The sequence below is a fragment of the Brachycentrus maculatus genome, unplaced genomic scaffold, assembly GCF_059751285.1.
Source record: "Brachycentrus maculatus isolate JH-2025_06_01 unplaced genomic scaffold, ASM5975128v1 h1tg000059l, whole genome shotgun sequence".
In the NCBI taxonomy this organism is placed as follows: Eukaryota; Metazoa; Arthropoda; class Insecta; order Trichoptera; family Brachycentridae; genus Brachycentrus; species Brachycentrus maculatus.
In genome coordinates this window covers 81,406-99,546 of record NW_028280813.1, presented here as the reverse complement: position 1 = coordinate 99,546, position 18,141 = coordinate 81,406, and the positions used below count along the sequence as shown (strand labels likewise).

General features: G+C 38.6%; 2 protein-coding genes across 6 annotated transcripts in view; one reads left to right on the top strand and one right to left on the bottom strand.

Moving 5' to 3' along the window:
* Positions 1-301: 301 nt before the first annotated feature.
* LOC148311661 (sorting nexin-30-like) lies at positions 302-8,276 on the bottom strand. The gene is made up of 5 exons (XM_088256252.1): positions 8,241-8,276; positions 7,661-8,088; positions 5,231-5,369; positions 2,095-2,746; positions 302-728 (listed from the first exon to the last, which is right to left on the bottom strand). The coding sequence occupies exons 2-5, from the start codon at positions 8,012-8,014 to the stop codon at positions 410-412; spliced, it is 1,464 nt and encodes a 487-aa protein (XP_088112378.1). The 5' UTR covers positions 8,015-8,088; positions 8,241-8,276; the 3' UTR covers positions 302-409.
* Positions 8,277-9,141: 865 nt separating this feature from the next.
* Positions 9,142-18,141, top strand: part of LOC148311660 (uncharacterized) — a 30,126-nt gene continuing 21,126 nt past the window's right edge. For 2 of the 5 annotated variants that reach the window (XM_088256197.1, XM_088256191.1), the window contains exon 1: positions 9,142-9,244. The gene's annotated coding sequence lies outside the window, so the exon portion shown is untranslated. Of the gene's footprint in view, positions 9,249-9,710; positions 9,810-11,960; positions 12,101-18,141 lie in introns of those variants that run through there. The other 3 variants (XM_088256193.1, XM_088256194.1, XM_088256192.1) reach the window with 3 other exon arrangements.

The window sequence follows — 18,141 nt, the reverse complement described above, 5'->3', positions numbered from 1 at the left end:
TGATGACTGCAGGAATATCAAACAAAATATAAATATATACATACACATTGCACTGGGCACTGCATCATATAAACACAGTGTTATCTTGATCGTTTACACATGAAGGAAAGGTGATCAGCCCTCCGCTTCAGGTACCAGTCCAGGGTAATATTGAATAAATATTAGAAAAAAGTGAAAAATCACTATATATATACATATATATATATATATAATCATATATATATATATATATATATATATATATATATATATATATATATATATATATATATATATATATATGTGTGTGTGTGTGTGTGTATCTTCTTCTTAAAACCCTCACCCGCACCCGGTGGTGCATAGGGCACTGCACCACATGAACCCAGCGTTATCTTGATTGCTCCTGCATATCGTTCTAAAATGGCATCAATCATCCGTGCAGGTCATTGTCCACATTCTCCCAGTCGGAGCTGTCCTTGGACGCGTCCGTGTTGGCCCCCGAGCCGAGCTCGGAGCGCAGCGCCGCCGCCATCTGGCCGAGGAAGGCCTCCCCATTGGCGGGCGGGCAGTCGGCCCTCCGGGGGCCGCCGGCGGGGGGCGGCAGCACCGCCTCCCAGGCGGAGAGGGACTTCTCGTGGAAGTCCATGTGCCGCCGGGCCATCTCCAGCAGGAGCAGTTTCAAGTCGGTCTTCTTCTGACGCTGCCAGCCCTGGATGTCGCTGCGGAGGGCTTCCGAAGCGCACTGCAGCCTGAGAAGAAGAAGATGTACACATTTCGGACGGGGGTTTTTTAAGCTTGCGGACCGCTGGGGACGGAAATTGATAATTGTATACACATATTTTTTTTTTCTTTTAACCTTTATCTGCACCCCATGATGCATAGGCACTGTATCGTAGCAACTCAGTGTTATCTTGATCGTTAACTGCAAGACGACAAGGTGATCTTGCTTTTTGTACCATTCCAGGGTGACACTACGGAGGTACACATACAGTTTAGACTTATTCTAACACATGAAGGAAAGATGATCAGCCCTCTGCTTCAAGTACCAGTCCGGGGTAATAAAAAATAAATATTACACAGCAATTTTAAAAAAAATTTACAATTCAAATTGTAAAAGAAAACCACTTTGTTTTTTACCACTTGTGTTTATTTTAGTACGCCTCCGTGGTGTAATGGTCAGCGTGTTTAGCTACCGTGCTGGAGGTCCCGGGTTCGATTCCCAGGGGGGGTGAAAATAAACATTAGTGATTTTACACTGTAATATTTATTTAATATTACCCTGGACTGGTTTCTGAAGCGCAAGAGTGATCACCTTCCCTTCATATAAGTATTGATCACAAGATAACACTGCGTCAATTCGATGCAGTTCCCTATGCACCATTGGGTGCGGATAAGGGTTATAAGTAAGTAAGAGTTTATTTTATTATAACGACTAGTTTCGGAAGCTAAGCTTACATCGAAACTGGTCATTTTAATCAAATAAACTGAAATGGTAAAAAACAAGTGTTTTTCTTTTAAAAGATTTATATTATCCACTGACACTTGGTGATGGAATTGCATTTTTAATTTATTATTAGATTAAAACCAATATTTTTAGCTTTTCCACTTTATTATTTGACCAGCGACCAGTCTGATGATGTCGGTAACGACGAAACCCGGTCGCTGGTCAAATAAAAAAGTGGAAAAGCTAAAAATATTGGTTTTAATCTAATAATAAAAAAATAATAAAAAAAAGTTTTTCTTTTAATTTTGCATTATGTCGTACCACAAAGTGAATGTAATAAATAATAAATAATAAAACCCTTATCCGCACCCCAATGGTGCATAGGGTACTGTGTCATATTAACGCAGTATTATCTTGATCGTTTACACATGAAGGAAAGGTGATCAGCCCTCCGCTTCAGGTACCAGTCCAGGGTAATATTGAATAAATATGACAATGAAAAAATCACTTATATTTATTTTACCCCCCTTGGGAATCGAACCCGGGACCTCCAGAACGGTAGCCGAGCGTGCTGACCATTACACTACGGAGGCGGAAATAAAATAAATAAATAAAATAAATAAAGTAAATAAAATAAAAATAATGAAATTTATAATTCGGTTATCAATTACCTATCGTGGCACTCTTCCACATCCCTCCCGGTCTTCTTGGCGACCTTGTTCTGAGCGGCCTCCAGGTTGGCCTGCATGGCCTCGCGCTCCCTCAGCTTGGCCCGGACGGCGTCCGCGTACAGCAGGTACTCCTGTATCGGGTTCCCGAGTGCATACGGGAACTCGGCGACCATCTTGCCGTGTTCGTTGGCGCAGCAATAGTACGGGCGGGCCATGCGCTTTATCACCTCACCCAGGCTCGGGGCCAGTTCGCACTTCGAGTCGCCTTTGGATTGCCTCTTGAGCGTGTCGCGGTTGAACCGTTCGACCTGCGACCAGCTCTCCAGGATCGGGCGGAGGTTGTGCATCTCTGTCGCGATGTCGGCTTGTTCCTTGGCAATACGCGACGATATGGTCGCGAAGGTGTCCAGCTTGGAGCGGAGACCCGTCATGTAGTCGCCGATGGCCGTGAACTCCGCGTCGCGCGCCCGGGAGGCCCCCGACGGAGGCAGGGAGCTCCCGTTGGCCGAGGTGAGGCTGTACAGGGAGTCGGAGAGGCTGGAGAGGTAGCTGGTCTTCGACTTGAAGTGGGTGGCCATCTCGGGGCTGGAGGCGGTGAGGAAGAGACGCAGATCTTCGCTGTGTGACAGGATGGAATGTGAAGTCAGCCGTTCTGAAAACAAAATACATAGTATAAAATAAGTACCTTATAATTAAAATGCGACTTTGTTAAAATCAATGTAAATATTTTACAATGATTAAAGAAAACACTTCGTTTTTTACCACTTGAGTTTTATTATAGACTACATGTTTCAGAAGTTAAACTTCCATCATTCAGGTCTGTATAATAACTAAAATATAAAATATAAAATTGTTCTATAAATAAGGAAAGGGGAAAGTAAGGGGAAGGGGTTAGTCAAGGGGCGGAGTTTGAAAACAAAGGAAAAATGGAAAGCAATGGCGAAGAATTTTGAAACAATATATTATTTAATAAATTATTATTGGAATTCAGGTTTTTTTGTATTTCTAAATTTTCAAGATAATTCATAATTTGGCCTTTATAAGGAACAAGGTGTAATAATTTTAATTTATGAGAGTGAAATGAGTGATTAGTATCTATTATATGATTTGCAAATTCCGAAAAATAATTACTAACAAGACCGCTATGATGTTTTTTAATTCTAATCTTTAAATTTCTCGCAGTTTGCAGTTTTCCTTACTTATAGAACTATTTTATATTTTATATTTTAGTTATTATACAGACCTGAATGATGGAAGTTTAACTTCTGAAACATGTAGTCTATAATAAAACTCAAGTGGTAAAAAACGAAGTGTTTTCTTTAATCATTGTAACATGTCTTACCACAAAGTTAATGCCGAAACAATAAATAAAATATAAATATTTTATTATAACTCAATTATATAATGTCTACCAGTTTCCAAGCTTCTTTATCAAGACTGATTAATCGATTTTAATTATAAAAGGGAAAATAACAAAGTTAGTGGTTCAAATATAAGTGATAAGTACCTTCTTCTTTAAAACGTATGGGTCATATAGTTCATTTTTAATTAATGTTTTACTCAGTAAATACATACCACTATTTCTTAAAATCTAATGTGACACGTGTTTCGACGCATTCCGCATTATTTTCAAACACCGTATACGCATGAAAACACGTGTCACAGTATATATTAACACATTGTGTACGGTGTGCACATATTTGTGCGTTTCAGAAACCTTGTGTGGTGGCGGGGTGCACATTTTTGTGCATTTTGGCTACCTTCAATTCAGTATACAAAAAACACGCCATAGACTTCTAATCTCTCGGCCTTTTTGCTTTTGTTGTGTAGTGGATAGATGTCGCTGTAATATAAAAAATAATACTAATATTTACTGGTTCGAAACATAGCTAATGGTCGTAATCTGTTTTGAAGGAAATGTTACAAACTAACTTTAAACAATGGATACAGACAAATAAAATACAAAGATCATTGTCCTTTACTTAAGTCGGCAGTTGGTACTTACAAAGCAATAAACGCGTGTGGGGAAAGCCCATAAATCATTTTTTATTCGCAGATTTTGAGTTTTTGGCGGTTGTTAAACTGTGTTTTTATTTTCTAATATTTTATTAGTGTTTTTAACATGTTTTTTACTTTTGTGATTTGTGGACTAACATGATTTTATTTTGAGACGTTAGAGACCATTTAACCGTTTTTGTATTGTTTTCGAGTTCAACCTCAAGTTCAAAATATGAAGTTCACTGACATATTTTATATTTCCGGACAGCTGTCTAATGTCGCCCGCCTCAAGATACAGTTTTATCAAAACATTGCCGTAACTAATGTGTTAAGAAATAGTAGTATTTACAAGTAAAACATTAATTAAAAATGGATAGATTTTACGACAAAGTGACTGCCAAATCAATTAAGGAGATTACATAGTTCATATTTGCTAAATTTTTTTCATTTTCATCTTTTTAATTGTTTTGTTTCTATTAGAATCAAATATTTGTAGTATATATTAGCACTTTTAATCTAATTTTATTTCTGATACATATGTTGCTCACTCCTTTCAACAACGTCACTTATCAAAAAACTTTATTTTTCAGCAGATCGTTTTTAAGGTTTAAAAATACAATAAAATGTATTAAAAATAAATATCAAGCCACTTATTGAACTTTTTACTGTGCAACAGATCTTTTTAGGTAAAACCTGAATGTTTTTTCTGCATTTGAAAAATAGTTAGTATATTTAAAAAAATAATTAAACGATACATTTTCTTAAAAATGCAAAAACAACACTTTCTGCCCTGTAGCGGGTAAATATTAAGTTAAAAATATGCCGCTTTTGCTGGGATATAGTACATTTTCTGGGCAATCTGAAAACATGTACAACTGAAAATTGACGATTTTTGATATACGACGTTGTTGAAAGGAGTGAGCGATGTATTGTATTCTTGCCGGTGAAACCATACTTGAATGTTATAAAGTCAGGAGTGGAAATAATCGTTGGGTACGTATGAGGACATGCTCGAATGTGAAAGAGGCAAAGATTGTTTGCACAGGCAGATTGGTGTGGCATCCTGTCATCTCTGCCTGCCCCTGCGGGAAGTGACGTGGCGGTTAGTTGGCTTTGATTGAGTGCGGGAGGTTCTTACTTATAAATATGTTGAGTAGGGCCATCCTCTGGAGCACAAAGTCTTTGGAGAATCGGTCCAGTTGCGCGAGCAGGGAGTGACGTCCGGGCAATGGCGGCACCACCTGTAGATTCCTGCCGACTAGCCTTTCGTGGAGTGCCTTGAATAATAATAAAAATACCCAAATATTTACACCTCTTTAGCATTTATTCATTTAACTTTGCTGTGTCGGGTTGTGGTCCCGTGGTTAGTGTCGCGGACTCTTGAGTCAGTTTCTCGGTTCGAACCCCTCCACCACAATTTGGTACCTATTTCTAATAATGAGCCGCCTAGGCTCACAGAACTAGTATGCATCCCGGTGTTGGGTAGTCACTGCACATAAAAAAAATTGCGATTTTAAATTGGAAAAATACGGACATTCATAGCTTATTCGCTAAGTTAATTATAAATGCAGTAAAAAATTACACTAATTTAGATTTGTTTGCTGAAAACATTAAAAAACCATCTGGCAACAAGCATAGGTCCACTCTAGTTGCAAGCCCAAGAGCTGCTGCCGACTGACGCTAGCCAGAGAACATTGAGCTTTGAGTTCCTCACGCTTGCACAGTGCAAAGAGATGCAAGAGTGAGATGCGAATATAGTGTAGGGGTTCCCGCACACTCTTCACGCGCTGTTTATATATATAATACCTCTGATGTACCCGATAAATTGTGATTATTATTAATATTATTTGTTTAAATGAATGCGTAAATATGTTATGGAGGAATACCTGAAATCTCAGCCTTGTATTTAGTATATTTATAGGGATATTATGGTTATTAGAAGCATTGTGTACAAGGTACACAACAGCGGGAAGGCAGGGTTAAACATAATATGTTAACCTTTTAACTGCGTCAACTTTGTTCCTGAGAGACGCCCGTACGCGGCGGTATTTAGCTGTTTTTAAAATGATTACTCTTATCATGTATTTAGTTAAGAAACGATTTATTTTCCTAAACAAAAACGTTCAATGGGATTCATTGTGCCTTTTTGGTACTCTATAATACACTTGTGTCACATTATTCTTGAAATATATTGTAATATAAACAAATAAGATCGTAACATAAATAAATCAAAGCACGCATCGTGTGTCACTCTTACCCACTGGCGATGCGTAGCGTCGAGAGTGAGACAGATATGGGGCATGATTATGGCGCGGACTAATTACCGACCGCAAGAAAAATCAGGGATCTGTTATTTTATTTATCCTTGCGATGTTACAAATTATTAGTCAGATATTTCAACAGATGTCATAAGGCCAAGGATTGACGTATTATTTTATCCAAAGTTCCACACCATGAAAAAATCCCTCCAAGTTGAACTGAGGTTCGAAACTTGGACCTAAGTGAAAACACAAACGGTTATGTCAGCCGCGTGTGGGGAATGTTTTGTAAAAACACAAACGGTTATGCGAGCCGCGTGGATAGAGTTAAATATGTTACCATAATATGGTAAATATGCACCTCTGAAATTTCTTAATTTGGTAAGTGTACCTTGAATAGAAAAAGTTTGCGGAACACTGGTCTAGACTTCCTGACAAACCTTCTCTTGCAAAGCAATTTTTCGTTTGTTCTATGGACTTCTTCATCTTTACCATACGCGCTCCCTAGGTGGAACATATAGAGTCCACCTACTGTCTCCATGCTTTCCTATTAGCTGCCAGTTCTCATGCATATAACTTTATAACTCCTTGGTGCAAAGTAGACTCGAGAGTGGCTCCATGATTTGGGGGCCAAGTACATTTTAACCGGATCCACGCGGCTCACATAACCGTATGTGTTTTCACAAAACATGCCCCATACGTGGCTGACATAAGCGTATGTGTTTTTACTTTGCTCCAAGTTTCCAACCTCAGTTCAACTTGGAGGGATTTTTTCATTGTGTAGAACTTTGGATAAAATAATACGTCAATCTTTGGCCTTATGACATCTGTTGAAATATCTGAATAATAATTTGTAACATCACAAGGATAAATAAAAGAACAGATCCCTGATTTTTCTTGCAGTCGGTAATTAGTCCGCGCCATAATCATGCCCTATATCTGTCTCACTCTCGACGCTACGCATCGCCAGTGGGTAAGAGGGACACGCGATGCGTGCTTTGATTTATTTATGTTACGTTCTTATTTGTTTATATTACAGTATATTTCAAGAATAATGTGACACACGTGTATTATAGAGTACCAAAAGGGCACAATGAATCAATTTGAACGTTTTTGTTTAGGAAAATAAATCGTTTCTTAACTAAATACATGATAAAAGTAATCATTTAAAAAACGGCGAAATACCGCCGCGCACGGGCGTCTCTCAGGAACAAAGTTAACGCGGTTAAAAGGTTAAGTACATTACTAGCTTAAATACATTTTAATTAAAAAAAAAATTGTGTTTTTTATGATAATTTTATGGTACTTACCTTAAAATCATTGTATCTTCGCCTCACGACATATTCTTTTTCTTCATCGTCCCATCTTTTGCAACGAGTCCTTATTCTGAAGGAAACATAGGTCCCCCAGGGTTCAACCACTTTCTGCGGATTATCCACCCTCGATATGATGTCCTGCGAAGGGTCTAGAACCAGTTCCAAGGTCCTGTCCATAAACGAGGAGATACTCTCCCCAGACGGCGACTGGAGCAGGCCATTCGTCTCCGTAATAGAGCTGTCCGACTCTTCGCCTGAATCCAACTTGTTGCTAATCAATTTAGCTTCTGAAGTCACCTCCAAAATGGCGCTCTGCTCCTCCACGTCGCTGGACGCCATCTTTGACATTCGAATTCAAAAAAAGAATGGAACAAATTTCGAATTTCCGAAAGGGGGCGTAATTTTCTTCACGACTTCGTGACCTAAAAAATTAAAATGCACAGTTAAAACGGCGTTTTAGGCAGAAATTTAAATATACACAGCCGGGCACAGTGTTGTTTTGATTTTTTATGTATATTTTCTTCGGTTTAAACTATGTGACAATTTGTATGCTTTAATAATTTAATTATCCTACCCTCGCTCACGACATGTTTGACAGATTCAGATTATTGCACAAACACCAACACTTACAAATACACCTCAAACGTCAGGTAATCAGGTATTGATGGTTCGAAAACTCACAAACGTAGTACTATTTTTTTTTTATAAACTTTTAAATGGGGCAGGTTGATAAACACAATAATTATATAAAATAAGCATTTATTTGGAGGGATCTCTCGGGCGAGCGTTTTTGCCTATAATTTTCACTCATGAATTACATGAAATTATAGTAACTTTAAACATAAAGAGTAAATCCACTCACGAGTAGGCATAGGCTATGAAACTTAAAAAATTGAAGCCTGAGTAGGGTCATGATAAGTGGTGTTGCATAAGCCGTAGCTAGATTTCAGAGTCACTTGGATGTTAGGTAAAAAAAACACAACTAATTATACCAAATGAGCATTTTTTGCAGGGATCTCTCATACTTTTTCTAATAATCCGCTAAGCTTTTATTTTAGAGGCTCATCTGTAAAAGGGAAGGTAGATGAACAAATAAATTATCAATGCCCAGACCAATTGAAAACACCAGCCGACGACAAAGTCGCTGTAGGAACTGGCCGCAAACAGCAACCAACCGACGGAAATGGAAGGATACGGAAAAACTCTGTATCCAGCAGTTGTGAATAGAAGGCTACACAAAAAGAAGAAGTCGAATAGAAAAAAATTCATACTCAAATTATTTCGCCATTGGTAGGAATCAAACCTGTTACCCGACTACGGTCTATACTTTGGATGAAAATTTAAAATCCACAGGCGTATTTATTTTTAGTTCGGTAGGTACTATTTTTTAAGTTTTGGAACAATATTTACACAATCACATACACATTGAAACAAACGTCAAATACGTATTCCAACCACACAAAACAAATACAAGTGCAGTTATAGAAAAAATCACTTTGGAAAATGGCCGCCTGCTGACTGCGACATCGTCCGTGTTGCAAGAAAAGTTGAATTTCGCTACAAGTAATCCGTTGTACGGTTGGTAAATGTTGTATTGTGTTTATTTTAAATGTGTTATGAGTGTAAGCGGAGCCGATGATGCGATATTCGCGCCGGTTCGGCCGCGTTATGCGCGTACACCGATCCAAAACGCCTATCGATCGGGAATGGCTATACGCGCTCGCAAGAATGGAGTCGGTTAGTCGCGATACGCACGCCCGGTCGTCGAAACTCGCGAAGGAACACACTGCCGATCGTCGAAATAACGACGAGATCCATCCCCGATCGAAAAAGTCGCGAAAAACCGCAAACCTTATCGGCGAGTCGCGGGAATGTATGCCCATGTCAACCGGCGAGCGCGAGCGATATACCGTCGAAATGTCGCCGAGATACCGTCGAAATACCGTCGAAATATCGTCTAAATACCGTCGAAATGTCGTCGAAATATCGTCTAATTGATCGAAACCTCTCGAAACGGTTGTATTTCTTCATTTTTATGATCGAATCTGCGCCGTTAGTGATTGACAATTGACAGACAAAAGTTTTCTACTCGCAGTTTGTGACCCAATTAAAAACAAAATGCCGGTGTTTGGAGTAACGCATTGTAAGTTTTGTTTTTTGGAACGTATTCTTCAGTTTCTTCCGCATCTTTAGCAGGAATACATCGTCAACCTCAAGTGGAAAATCGAGTCAAAAATAGAGGAAGAAAAAACAGTGTAGCCGTTTTGGAGACGGTAATTTTTTCACCCGCATTTATGCTACCCTGGACTGCCGCCAGAAGCGCAGGAGTGATTACCATGGCTTTTGTATGATTAACGATCAAGTTAACACTGCTTCAATCTGCTCATGTGTACCAAATCAAGAGACGAGGAGTCATATCTTTCAACGAACGAAATTTGCTACGATAAATTTGCTACTATAATTTTTACGGCAGCTCGTACATATAATCGAACGAGTTTTGCCTTAAGTGCTACAACTAGTTTCGTGAGCTACAATAATGGAAAATAAAATTGCACATCTAAGAGTCTTTTTATATGCCTAATTTTTTAAAAGATTTTTTCGATTGTATTTAGAAACAAAAGAATACCTATCGAGACCTTTATATGAAGAAAAAAAAAAGTAACATTTTTCATATGATTTTGTTATATTTTCGCTTGATTAGTCCTATGTTACTTCAGACTGGCGTCCGAAGCGTACGGCTGATCTTGCCTTCGTGTTATTAGCAGTCAAGATAGCACTGGAACTACTCTTATCAGTGACCCCACAAGATGGACACATTAAATCACACGATGGAGACCTCGGGAGAGTAAAAGAGCCGTTTGAAGTCCTCGAAAAAGATGGTCCGACGACGTAGACGCTGTGGGGGGTAGAAACTGGCTGCAAACACCGACAGCCTATATCCAGCAGTGGAAGACAGAAGGCTAGAGAAGAAGAAAAAGAAGATTCATAAGACTGGGTAGCAATCAACACTATTTTTTTATTATCTCACCAATAGATGTCTCTAGTGAAGTTCTAGTGATTCAAGAACAATGTTTCGAAATTGGTTGATATATATATATAGAACTTCCAAGAATTTGAGCAGTGTGGTTGTCAATAATGGGTAGAATTGGTGAATGTCACACGTGCGTAAAGTGATCGCTTAAACCAGCCTATGACGGTCGTCAGCCCCGCAAATGCCCAGACTTCCATATTCTTCTTCATCTTTGATGAGATGTCAAAAAATAATATGAAAAATAACTCCTGTGATTGGAGATAATCCAGATTTGTGAACAAGTATTTGGACACACTCAAAATGTTGAAAATAAAAAAAATTAAAAATTACAATCGATATTCTGAAAAGATTATTTGTGTGGACAACACGTCTGGCTTCTCTTTAAAAAAAAAAAAATTGTGACTACCGGTTTCGGAATAGTCATTACATCATCGGATCATCAAAATGAAATCGTCAAGGTTGGACATTTATACAAAAATGAAATTTTGAAAGAGAGAAAGAAGACTAATGAATCACGATGGGAATATTTCTAATGGATAGACCTTACGTTTGTATCTACCCCGCGATCTAGAACGCTCGGGTCTCTCCGCAGCCGCTCGTGTCTTCGCGCTCTTGGCAATCTCGCAACGTTTTCACTCCGCTGTCGGTTCCTGTTTGCCTCGTCCCCGCCGCCTGCTGGCTCCCGAAGCCCTGCCCGCTGGCCGTCAGAGCTGTCGCGGCTCTTGACCCACGTCGTTGGCCTTCTGAACCGTCGCAATTATTGACCAATGTCGTTGGATTCTTGAACCGTCGAAACTCTCGATCCACGTCGTTGGCGCTCTGGACCGTCGCAACTCTTGACCAATATCGTTGGCTTCTTGAAACGCCGCAAATTTTGGCCAATGTTGTTGACTTTCTGAACCGTCACAACTCTTGACCAATGTCGTTGGCCTTTTGAACCGCCGTAGCCTTCGACCCACATCGTTGGCGTTCTGAACCGTCGCAGCTCTTGACCAATGTCGTTGGATTCTCGAACCGTCGCAACTCTCGACCTTTTTCGTTGGGTTCTCGAACCGTCGCAACTCTTGACCAATGTCGTTGGGTTCTCGAACCGTCGCAACTCTTGACCAATGTCGTTGGCTTCTCGAACCGTCGCAACTCTTGACCAATGTCGTTGGCTTCTCGAACCGTCGCAACTCTTGACCAATGTCGTTGGCTTCTCGAACCGTCGCAGCTCTTGACCAACGTTATTGGTCTTCTAAACCGCCGCAGCTATTGACCCATGTCGTTGGCTTTCTGAACCGTCGCTGGCCTTCCGGTTCGTCGCGTCGCGGGCCGACTCGCCTATCATTCGGCAAGTCAAATTCGGGCTAACGGTCATTGTAGAAAAATGTTTAGAATCATTTTGAAGATGGACCCCATAGGTAAGATGAAAATTTGGAAAATTGATATTGTGTGGTGTTGAACCTTGATCTCTTGCCTTCCCCGCAAACTGTGCTCCAATATCACGCGTCCATCTCATCTCCATCACATGGTGTCAGCGTTGTCGTGCTGGTGGCAGGCCATTGTATGTTACTGCTTGACTCTTACACATGTCACACGGTATTTTGAATGTGAATTTTTTGTTAAGCTTTCCCTTGAGGTGCTAAAAACCTCCGCGTGCACCGGTGATATGTCGCTCACTCCTTTCAACAACGTCATAAATCAAAAAACTTGAATTTTCAGGAGACCGTTTCTTAAGTTTAAGAATATAATGAAATGTATTAAAAATAAATATCAAGCCACTTATTGAACTTTTTACTGTGCAACAGATCTTTTTAGGTAAAACCTGAAGGTTTTTTCTCCATCTGAAAAATATATGATATATTAAAAAAAATAATTAAACAATACCTTTTCTTCAAAATGCTAAAACAACACTTTCTGCCCTGTAGCGGGTAAATATTGAGTTAAAAATATGCCGCTTTTGCTGGGATATAGTACATTTTCTGGGCATTCCGAAAACATGCACAACTGAAAAGTGACGATTTTTTATTTATGACGTTCTTGAAAGGAGTGAGCGATGTATTTAGTACACCATATGAAAATGTAATTTAAAAACGGGAAAAATGTGAATATTCCCTAAGTGTTGCTTTTATTGACCGTAGTCGAAGGTGAAATGTATGAATTTTGTAATGTTAGCTCTGGTAAGTATCTGAAAACGAGAAAAAAATACATCGCAAGTAGCCGCGATAGCTGGCGTAGCGGCACAACCGCCGCGTAAGACGATCCGCGCACTACTGGCGGCTGGCGGAGTAAACACTTATAATAATAATAATAATAATAATAAAACCCTTATCCGCACCCCAATGGTGCATAGGGCACTGCGTCATATAAACGCAGTGTTATCTTGATGGTTTACACATGAAGGAAAGGTGATCGGCCCTCCGCTTCAGGTTAGCTCTGGTAAGTATCTGAAAACGAGAAAAAAAATACATTGCATCTGCGATAGCTAGCGTAGCGGCACGACCGCCGCGTAAGACGATCTGCGCGCTATTGGCGCAGTAAACAAGCTAAAACACAATGGAAGGCACGCATGCACATATTAAAAAACGTTTGTGTATTAGTGATTCTATCCCTAAATTTTTCAGAAATTATTTATTTCCGTCGCTGCCAATGAATATATAAAACTTTAATGTAGTACGCAATTATTTTATTTATTTATTTAACCTTTTAAACGCGTTAACTTTGTTCCTAAGAGACGCTCGTGCGCGGCTGTATTTCGCCGTTTTTTAAATTATTACTTTTATCATGTACTTAGTTATGAAACGATTTATTTTCCTAAACAAAAACGTTCAATGGGATTCATTGTGCCTTTTAGTACTCTATAATACACGTGTGTCACATTATTCTTGAAATATATCGTAATATAAACAAATTAGATCATAACATAAATAAATCAAAGCGCGCATCGTGTGTCACTCTTACCCACTGGCGATGCGTAGCGTCGAGAGTGAGACAGATATAGGGCATGATTATGGCGCGGACTAATTACCGACCGCAAGAAAAATCAGGGATCCGTTGTTTTATTTATCCTTGTGATGTTACAAATTATTAGTCAGATATTTCAACAGATGTCATAAGGCCGAGGATTGACGTATTATTTTATCCAAAGTTCCACACCATGAAAAAATCTCTCCAAGTTGAACTGAGGTTCGAAACTTGGAGCAAAGTGAAAACACAAACGCTTATGTCAGCCGCGTATGAGGCATGTCTTGTAAAAACACATACGGTTATGCGAGCCGCGTGGATCCGGTTAAACATCATGTACAGAAAAGAAATGAGTACATTGGCGGGCTTGTTGCTAAAAAGCAATATCTTCCGACCAACCAAAAACAGACTAGTGATATTGGTCAAAACGTTTGATACCATATATAGCTGTTTGCAATCAGAGGGTAGATGGTACTTGAACATTTAAAAAAACATAAATTACAAATTGATGATAATAAGGAAGGCAAAGGAAGAAGGGAGTTTAGGGAAGGAGGTAGAGGGAGGAGGTTTGATGGGCAGTTAGGGTACTAATGACAGATAGTAATGTCTCGGATGTTCCTTGAAAGTTATTAGAGAAGGTGCATTTGTTTACGCGGAGAGGTAATTCACTCTCACATATATTTGGGTAGTATGTTTTCTAGGGATGGATAGATTGATAAAGACATAGAAAGGAGAGTGAATGCTGGGAACAGAGTGAATGGTGCACTAAAATCAGTTTTAGCAAATAAAAATCTATCAGCGGAAGCTAAACTGGCAGTACACAATGGAGTTCTGGTTCCAACCCTTATGTATGGAAGTGAAGCATGGAGTTGGCAAAAGAAGGATGAAAGCAGACTGAATGCAGTCGAAATGCGATCCCTCAGACGAATGTGTGGCAAAACGATGTTTGATAGATGTTCGAATGATGAAATAAGGAAAGAATGTAAGGCTGAGATAAGCATTATCGATAAAATTAAGAAAGGTGTGTTGAGATGGTTTGGACATGTGGAGCGTATGAGTGAAGAAAGAACGGTTAAACAAATTTATGGGGCGAATGTAGTTGGAAAAAGAAGCAGAGGACGACCGAGGAAAACTTGGCACAAGCAGGTATGTCAAATACTTTAAGGTAGTAATAATCGGCGGGTATGTATGAGGAGATGCATGAATGTAGAAGAGGCAAAGAATGTTTGCAAAGACAAGAGTGGTGTGGCGTTCAATTCTCTCTGCCTACCCCTGCGGAGAAGCGGCGTGATGGTTAGTTAGTTAGTTAGTTAGTAATTCATTCCATAGTCTGGCCGCTTGGACAGAGAAGGAATTACTGAAGAATGATGTGTTACCTTATATATTATTTAAGCTTATAATTTGACCAGATAATTCATTTACAACATTTTGAGTGTGTCCAAATACTTGTTCACAAAATTTGGATTATCTCCAATTACAGGAGCCATTTTCATATTATTTTTTGACATCTCATCAAAGATGAAGAAGAATACGGAAGTCTGGGCATTTACGGGGCTTACGACCGTCAGAGGCTGGTTTAAGTGATCACTTTACACACGTGTAACATTCACCAATTCTACCCATTATTGACAACCACACTACTCAAATTCTTGGAAGTTCTACAGTATCTACTCAATGAATTAGGGCCACGCAGAATTTCGCGCAATTTCTCAATTCAAACAGGAATAACTCAGAGAAAACCTTGAATAAAACAACATTGAATTTTATTTACACAAGAACACTTTATTACGCTTAAATTATGCATATATTTTCATATAAATATAGTTAGTATTTATTATTTCCACCTTTGGCAGAAATAACTGCCTCAATTCTTTTTGGCATACTTAAAATGCACTGTTTTATCGTGTTTTTTATTTCTTCGTCTTCTGACCTAATTTTTTGAATTTTTTTTTTAGACAGTCTACTGTCGGATTTGGGAATGAGTATACCTTATTTTTTAACATGCTCCATACGTTTTCTATAGGATTAAGGTCCGGAGAATTTCCAGGCCAGGGGAGCAAAGGCAGATTTTTGTTAGACAAAATTTTTATTATTGATTTAGCCCGGTGGCAAGGTGCCCCATCCTGCATGAAGGTGTATGGACCTTCTGTTGGGTCGAGTGTATGGTAGAAGGGCAATAAAATTCGTTCGAGGACCTGCTTATAGGAATTTTGGTTCATTGTTCCTTCCACGAAAAACAACGGCCCAGGTAAATTGTTAATAATACATGACCATATCATTGTTGCAGGGGGGTGTTTGATAACTTTAACCACACAGGCCTCATTGTAACGTTCCATTGGTGTTCTCCTGACGAATCGACGGCTCTCTGTCACGGCTTCTAACCGGCACTCATCACTAAAGATGACCTGAAAAATAATGAAAATTTAAGTTTAATTCAAATATATAAGTTTATTGACTAAAATGATATGTTGAAAATTCAATTTAAATAAATACCTTTTTCCAATCATCTACCGAGTAATTTCGATGTAGCCTGGCCCATTTTAATCGATCCGCTTTCATTCGTGGTGTCAATTTTGGTACTTTTACAGGGCGCCTGCATTTCAGATTTACTTCGTAAAGACGTCGCCTCAGTGTTGATACCGATATATTTATACCCTCTTCTTCCAATTTTATTTTTAATGTTTTTGCTGATGCACTTCGGTTTTCTAAGGCACTTTGAACGATTTTTTGATCAGTCCTCGGTGTTGTTTTTCTAATCTTACGACAGTTCTTTCGCTGATTGCTGGTGGCGGGTGACTGATTTTTTATTGATTTTGAAATTTTGTCCACTGTTTGACGAGAAACGTTTTCTTTTTTTGAAATTTCTCTATTAGATAGTATTCCTAATTTCAGTAGCACTATAACACTAGACTTTTTTTCCTCAGAAATGTCTTTACTTTTTCCCATTTTGTCCTTTTCAAAAAAAACACTTGTGTTTACAAAAAAAAATTATACTTTATGAACTAAAATTAAAAATTAAGTTTTTTTCACAAGACACGATAACTATATAACCTCTCTGAACAAAACAACAATCAGAACTCAAGAAACTTCACTAATAAATGAGATAGGGCTTTTTTTTGAACTTTCAACTATCTGTCTACCTGTGCTAATTAGGGACCTTTCTCAGAAAAAGGGTTTAAAATTTTGTAAACGCTTAAATAATCCAGGTATATTTTACATATTATTGAAGGTAATATACATGATATTAGATGTCAATAAAAAACTTAAAGTATTTATGTAAAATAAATGTAATAATCCAAAAGATTTCAGAGTATTCAAAAAAATAATGGGTGGCCCTAATTCATTGAGTAGATACTGTATATACATGAACCAATTTAGAAACCTTGTTCTTGAATCACTAGAACTTCGCTAGAGACATCTATCGGTGAGATGTAAAGAAGCTTTTTACTGAGCAGAAACTCTTATATTAGTATGTGAGGTCCGAATCCTGGATTATAATCACACACATGAAAAACGCCAGAAAATACCATTTTCATTTTTATTATTTAGGCTTATAATTTGACCAGATAACGGGAGATAAATGGCTCCTGTAATTGGAGATAATCCAGATTTTGTGAACAAGTATTTGGACACACTCAAAATGTTACCTTAAATATATATTATGAACTATACACATCCGCTATAATTTTTAAGACTTTAAAAATGAGAATATCAATATAGTAATAATAATAATAATAAAACCCTTATCCGCACCCCAATGGTGCATAGGGCACTGCGTCATATAAACGCAGTGTTATCTTGATGGTTTACACATGAAGGAAAGGTGGTCAGCCCTCCGCTTCAGGTACCAGTCCGTGGTAATATTGAATAAATATTACAGTGAAAAAATCACTTGTATTTATTTGACCCCCCCTGGGAATCGAACCCGAGACCTCCAGAACGGTAGCCGAGCGTGCTGACCATTACACTACGGAGGCGGACTATCAATATAAAATATAATAGATACGGGCTCACAATCTTCGTATTCTTCTGTAATAAAATTACGGATTACATGAAAGTATTATAATATTATTTTTTGACATCTCATCAAAGATGAAGAAGAATATGGAAGTCTGGGCATTTACGGGGCTTACGACCGTCATAGGCTGGTTTAAGTGATCAATTTACACACGCGTAACATTCACCAATTCTACCCGTTATTGACAACCACACTACTCAAATTCTTGGAAGTTCTATATATATATGAACCAATTTAGAAACCTTGTTCTTGAATCACTAGAACTTCGCTAGAGACATCTATCGGTGAGATGTAAAGAAGCTTTTTACTAAGCACAAACTCTTATATGTGTGTAAAGTGATCACTTAAACCAGCCTATGACGGTCGTCAGCCCCGTAAATGCCCAGACTTCCATATTCTTCTTCATCTTTGATGAGATGTCAAAAAATAATATGAAAATAACTCCTGTAATTGGAGATAATCCAGATTTTGTGAACAAGT